At 33.2% G+C, this 6660-nt stretch overlaps 1 protein-coding gene across 2 annotated transcripts; it reads right to left on the bottom strand.

Moving 5' to 3' along the window:
• Window positions 1-4240: 4240 nt before the first annotated feature.
• On the bottom strand, window positions 4241-6423 carry LOC111376041. 2 transcript variants are annotated; one of them, XM_022998968.1, is made up of 4 exons: window positions 6245-6423; window positions 5344-5990; window positions 5073-5265; window positions 4241-4971 (listed from the first exon to the last, which is right to left on the bottom strand). In XM_022998968.1, exons 2-4 carry the CDS (start codon window positions 5743-5745, stop codon window positions 4409-4411), a joined length of 1158 nt encoding a protein of 385 aa, XP_022854736.1. In that variant the 5' UTR covers window positions 5746-5990; window positions 6245-6423; the 3' UTR covers window positions 4241-4408. The 2 variants fall into 2 exon arrangements, with proteins under 2 accessions (XP_022854736.1, XP_022854735.1); XM_022998967.1 differs by having other exon boundaries at window positions 5344-6423.
• Between the last annotated feature and the right edge of the window lie 237 nt (window positions 6424-6660).

The following is a 6660-nucleotide window of genomic DNA, read 5'->3' as shown; positions in this document are numbered from 1 at the left end:
TTTTCTTCAGAAATTGGGGATGCTAAATTACATTTTTTGGGGGGAAGGGATTTGGGGCTTTTAGGACGTATTAATTACCTGCTAAATGTTTTAATTAGTTTAAAAGACTATTATGGTAATAGGCCTAATTTACCAGTGCACAAATTCCATTAGTTTAAACCCAGGAGACGTTAAACCACATGGAATTGACGATATTCACAATGAGAGATAGCTATATAATATTTATCTATTGCCTATTTAAATTTCTGTATGCACAAGAGCACGTTGAGTATTTAAAATTAGATGCGTGATGGCAAAAGCGACACCTCAACGTCTAAGTTGATAAGAGAGAATTAAAGTGGAGCGTGATATTGAAGCCTCGCATTTTGAATGACTTGAATTTCAAAGTATCGTATTTTGAAATGACGTCTTACCATATGCACATGTAGCACTATTATAGCAAAACTTCTCTGACATTTTAGAGGAATTTTTTGAACTTGAGCAATTTTAGAATTGAAAAACATTTCTATATAAATTTGAAGCGATTTGGTTGCGTTCAAGTCTCAAAGAAGTACTAACTAACCAAAATTAACTTTTTTATGTAATAAAGCAGCTCAAATTTGATTTGTGTTATGGATAATTGAAACTTACGTTAAGTATGCTTTTTAATTTATAGTAACACAAAATATATCTAATTTCTTTATATATCAATTTGCATATAATTTAAAGATTCTTTTTGAATGGTCAATATGACATTTTTTTTCCTTAATTTTTATTTGTGATTACTTTTTATTTGATAATGCTCAATAATATATTTTAGAAAAGTAACTATGGTATTTCATATATTAATTTGTCATATTTTAGTGCCCCAATACAATTTATAGTAAACATATCGCGACTCGATAATTTAAATTAAAATATTTAATATTATAGTTCTTATATAATTAATAAATAATATTTGTCACATAATTACGTAGCAAGTACAATTTAATATAATTTTTCTAATTATGCTACTAAACTGTCAATTTAATATGCACATTTTTTAGTTGACATCTAGTGACTTTTATCTATTAAATAATAATAGTTTATCTAAATTTTTTATCGGACAAATAATAATAATATTTGTTGACATATTTAATTGTTCAAAACTTTTCTATTAAATAATAATAATTTATATGGTTTTTTTTTTATGAATTGAAATTTCTTGAATAAAATAACTTTAAAAATACCAATGAGCTTAATCCAAATTAATGAATAAATAATTATGAGCTAATAAGCATTCAAAGGATTTCTCCCCCAAAAATCGAAAAATTCCCCATGTTTTCTTTCTTTCCAGAGCAAGAAAACTTACTACCAACTAGCCGTAGGTTGCTAACATTTCTTATTATTCAATATCGAATAAAATATTAAACTGTATTACTTCATTTTAATTTTGTATGATGAAATTCAAAATATTAGTCCTAAAAAAATAATAATAAAACCATGTCACTTACTCAACTCAAGCATAAAACTAATATATAAAATATATATAAAATAGCTCGATATATAAGGAGATTATCCATTGAAAATAAACGAGGAAAAAAGTTATACAATAATTTGAAATTATGCAAAATACAATAAAAAAAAACATTTAAAAAAAATTGAGAGAAGTGATAAAATCATGTGAAGTCGCTTGAAAGATTAGTATCATAAAAGGCATACCAACTTTTGCCAAACAAAGAAAGCAAAAATTCTCCATTCTTGTTTGCATATGATTTTAGATACTTTTGGTACCCTTATTCTCGAGGCATCTCCTTAAACCTTGCCGTGTCATTGAGGGTATGCCTCCTCTTTTTAGGGCAGATTATATTTTTTTTCTTTCTATCCATCAACAAATTTTTATTTACATTTTTCTACTTTTGCAATATAATTACACACATGAGCACGATTTTCATTGGCGACAATATACGACTCACTTACTAACCAATTGATAAGCAACTTAATTCGTATGATATATGTAGGAGGCCTTCGTATTACATGTATCATGTGTTATTCGATCCTTCATGAACTTTGATCTCATCTCTAAATACTTTAAAATTATACATTAGTATTTAACTACGAAAATATTAAAAATGTGTGTCTATTGTTACACCTAAAATTCAAAATTGTGGATAAGGAGATGTGGTCCAAAAGATGGATATTGGTCTTGGATTAAGACCAATATCGGTCCAACCTCCATATGTTCCCCTCCCAAGAAGTCTAACTAAATATTGAATAATTTCATTTTTATTTAGAATTTGAGAAATGTTAAATGTACCCATGGTTTAAAGAAAATACAGGTGACAAGATCTCACATTATCTTTGACTAAAAAATACAGTTGACTCAGTTTTTAAAATGCTACCTTAAAGGTTGAACCTCAACCTTAAGGGTCCCCACCGCGCCGCCCTTGGAGTATCGTGAGAGAGGTTAATCGCGAGATGTGTCCCAATAGGTCAGGTAACAAGAGTTATATGTACACTGGTGCCCACAAAAAGTCTCAATCCATATTTCAGGAATCGAACTATCACATTGCAAATGTCAACAAGGTTGAGTATATTTCATCCTTATCCTTTGCACCACTAGGATATATCTCGAGGGGTCTTTAAAATGCTACCTTGTCATCATTCGTGAAGATGTATGGACAAATAGCTTTATTGTTAGGATATATATATTTTTTGTTCTTATCATATGTTATATTATAATATTTAATAAGGGAATTTAAAATAAAAGGTATCGTATTTACATTTATTTTGAGCCATGTGAACAGGTCCGTACGTCAAAATCACCAATATTACAAGCAACCTATCTGAAAACGTGTTAAAGCGATACAGTATTAATTAAAGGGAGAAAAAGAAATGGGCTAAAGTCGCTAAAGTAAACATCACGTTGCTTTCTATTATCCTTATTTTATTCTCTCTACCTTTTTTTAGAAAAATGCTAGTGGTACATAATAGAATGTACCTAAGGGTGTACATCCCCCTCACATGGGGTGTGGGGTCCACTCGAATAAATGTTTTTTATTCGAGTGGATCCCACACTCCATGTGAGGGGGGTGTACACGCTTAGGTACACCCCTGTGTACCACTAGCACCACCGCTTTTTTTATTGGGCACTTAATTAAGAGTTCTCCTTTTCAAAATAATTTTAAAAATTGACCTTATAACTTCACCAACTTTAGATAAGATGGTCCCCTCAAGGGTAGGGATTGGCCAATTTTTTACCTTTTTTTTTTTCAATATATGTAATCTTTAAGTGACATTAATATTAAATAATTTATTCATTGTTTTTTAAATTGGAAAATGCTTTTTTTTTTTTTTTTACATTTCGTACAGATGGGGAAACTCAAAATCCATTTAAAATACTCACTATTTTAATAAATGTTTGGCTATAAAAGTAATAAACACAATGATTATGATGCGAAAAAAATACACGGAAAGCCAAGTATTTTGAATATCCAAATGTTTCTGGTTTCAATTTCCAAAGGATACTCTTATTTACATTAAATAAATAAAAAAAGCTGAGACAGAGCGTCTTTTGGTGCAAGTTAACAATAATTATCTACTAATTTATTCCTTATGCCGAAGGCTGACTTCACTGGACAAACTGCGTTTCAATTCAGAGATGAATTCATATTTACCATCTAATGGTTAGGAAAAATCAATAATTGCACATTTGGGTGTTTAATACCAACATCACCATTATATGTTTAATTAAGTCCATGTTTGGGCTCCACCACTGACAAAACACTCCACCCAAAAACACAACTTTGGTTAATTTTTCCAAGCACGACTTATCAAAATCCCAAATTAGATTGTTCTCCATCTCTACACACGGTAAATCCGATCAAAATTCTAAGTTTGTCGTGGCATAGTTGGTAAGAAATTTGATTCAAAAGCTTGTTCCTTGATAAAATCGAGTATCTGTAAATTGTTTAGATAGCCAAAACTTGGTGAAATCTTCCATTGAATTGATCATTGGAGAAGTGCAAGAGTGGTAAGATGTCCAATAATTATGGGTAGAATTCGAGTGAACTTGTTATTTTCAATGATTAATTGATTTTGGTTCTGAGATTCTAATAGGTTGTGTTTCTTGCGTATGTAATAACCTGATGAAAAATATATTGATAATTTCGATGTGAAAGTAATAATTTGAATAAAGTTTAGTGAACGATCAAACAAATCATCAAAAGCAAAATTTGATACATCAAAATTCTATAAAGCTGATCTTTACTTGATTATTATTATTATTATTATTATTATTATTGATGATACGAAGTAGTAACAGTTCAACACCCTTACAATAAAAGGAGAAGGGAATGATTAGCCTTCCAGAATAGAGTAGCCTCAACAACCAAAAGGCACACTCAATTCTGATACCCTAAAAGCAAAACTAAAAAACACAACAAAATTTTCATGGTTTATCATCTTCAATTACAGAAGCTAAACCAGTAACCATCTTAACTCCTTTCTGCAAACTCCTTGGCCTAATCTCCACTGGTTTCATCAATGGAGTCATGCCCTTGTCGTTTTCACTCCGACTGTTAGTAAACACATCGTTGCCATCATTGTTAGTCCCATTGCTGTTAGTTTTGTTCAGCGAACATTTCTCCAAGAAAATCAACTCAAATTCACCACAAGAACTTGTTTTCGTAGTAATCAAATCCTTCACTTCCTCACCAATTACTCCCGGAGTGGTTCGGGTGTAAGGAGAGAGCCATTTGGCCTTAACATAATCGGCCTTGCGCCAAGGTGGAAATGGCATGCCCTTCTTCTTCAAACTCTGTTTGGCTGCGTCTGATACAACGTTAATGATCTTCTCGAGGCGATCGGATTTACCTACAAATATGTTAGGCAGTGTCTGGAGAAGTGATCTGTATGCTTTGGTTGATCTTGCAATTTCAAATTCTGAACGAAAATCGATGTCAATTATAAACCTATCCCCTTCAATCATCACGTCCACATATTCATATTCCCCTGTTAAATTTGGAAAAATGGGACAAAATTTAATATGTGCAACAAACAATTCCCAGCAAGAAACAGAACAAATTGTATGGTAAATGGAAAGAGAGCATTACCTGAGGGAAAAGAGGGGGATTTTTCCCAGCGAGATTTGCAGATTGAAGCATTGTATCCAAGAGCAATTAGATTATCGGTGACAATTTTTCTACAAAAACAGTCTTTTCTTTTACTGATCTTGTTTTTCTCGACAATTTTCGCAGCGTCTGCTAACAGATTTCTCTCATAAACACACACACAAGGTACTAAACTCTGCGTATTCAACGGAATATTTTTCAGATAATCCATTATTTGCAAGGAAAAAAAAAAATCAAGAAATCAAATATCTACCTTGACGAGATCAAGTGCATCAGATGAAGGTGAATTTGTTGATTCGCCAAAGCAATTGAATGAGTCGAGTTCCTCATCGGAGCTGTCAGTGCAGTTTTTATTGAAGCATTTGCATCTGTTCCGGCAACACCTGTTGGGTTTCTCGTTGTCCTCGATGAAATTCTGAACCATTTTCGCAAGGCAAACAGAGCTTGGCTCGAATTCTTCAGGACCATACTTGATACATTGATGAGGCTCATCGGCCCCTCCGTTGCCTGCCGCCTTTTCCTGCGTTGATATTCTCAGAACGCTGGAAAACTGCCTCTCGAATAGCCTTTTGAACCTCGATTTTGTCACTGGCTTCACCGGCTCAAATATAGGTGGTTCAGTTAAGAAGTTGAAATCAACTGGTTGAATTTTCATTGGAAAAGGAATTTCTGGAGATCGAAATTCGAAAACCCTATTCTTTTGCAATTATCTCTAGCTTTCAGTTTTCCAAAACCATTTTCCACAGCACATAGTTTTCTGAGTCATCAATGCTTAGTCAAACAGGAAGACTTCAAATTCTAAAATCCAGTCCGATTTCCCTAAATACTTTCTCAACAATTTCAGGAATATTGGCTACTGAATAGCTCGATCATTTCAAAAAACTCAAAGATTGGGCACTCCTAAAGGCATACAGATCAAACAAAATTAGGATGGTTTTATATTTTCGATTAAACACGGGGATTAATAGACTGGGTAAAAACTAACCTATCTCCGAAATTTGAGAGGCTTAAGCAAAAACAGATACCTTTATCTCTCGGATTATTTTGATGATTATAATAATCACTTGCTAGAAAGTGTTTGCAGACAAAGTATGGAATAACTTCTATATTATGCAAACTGAAATTAAAAACCTTCACTTTTGCTGAGGATTTACCAGTACGGCTAAGACACAGAGTGAACGCCTCGCAATCGCAGTATCACGTCATCATACCAGAGATCGGAAAATGATCGAAGAAGGTCGGTATCCCCATTTTCGGCAACAAAAATCTCCGGTGTTCCAGAAAAAATAAACACGCTCACTCTGTGTTCGAAAGAGAGAAGAAGAGCCTTCGCTGCGAAAGGAGCAGGCTGCAGGCTATGGACTTTTTAAAGGACTTTCGTATGGATTGCTGACTGGGACTGAAAATGCCACATGGCATATGACGTGGGGCACCCTAAAATGCCTATCGATGTGTACGTGTCAAACAATTAGGAGGTTATGGTCGAAATTGCAGCCACAAGGCGCCACGTCTCTCTTTGAAGACGCATTTTGGGGTGTTTGCTTGAATTTCCTAAAATAACCTCAATTTT

The sequence above is a fragment of the Olea europaea genome, unplaced genomic scaffold (genome assembly GCF_002742605.1).
Source record: "Olea europaea var. sylvestris unplaced genomic scaffold, O_europaea_v1 scaffold1439, whole genome shotgun sequence".
Taxonomy (NCBI): Eukaryota; Viridiplantae; Streptophyta; class Magnoliopsida; order Lamiales; family Oleaceae; genus Olea; species Olea europaea.
Note: the sequence above shows the minus strand (reverse complement) of the source record. Positions and strands in the feature narration are given on the sequence as shown.

Excerpts from the sequence above, each read along its gene's own strand:
- LOC111376041 (XM_022998967.1), bottom strand. The coding sequence starts at position 5,745 with ATGAAAATTCAACCAGTTGATTTCAACTTCTTAACTGAACCACCTATA. Across the intron at positions 5,266-5,343 it reads ATGCACTTGATCTCGTCAAG|AGTTTAGTACCTTGTGTGTG; the intron begins GTAGATATTTGA and ends TTGAATACGCAG. Across the intron at positions 4,972-5,072 it reads ATCCCCCTCTTTTCCCTCAG|GGGAATATGAATATGTGGAC; the intron begins GTAATGCTCTCT and ends CAAATTTAACAG.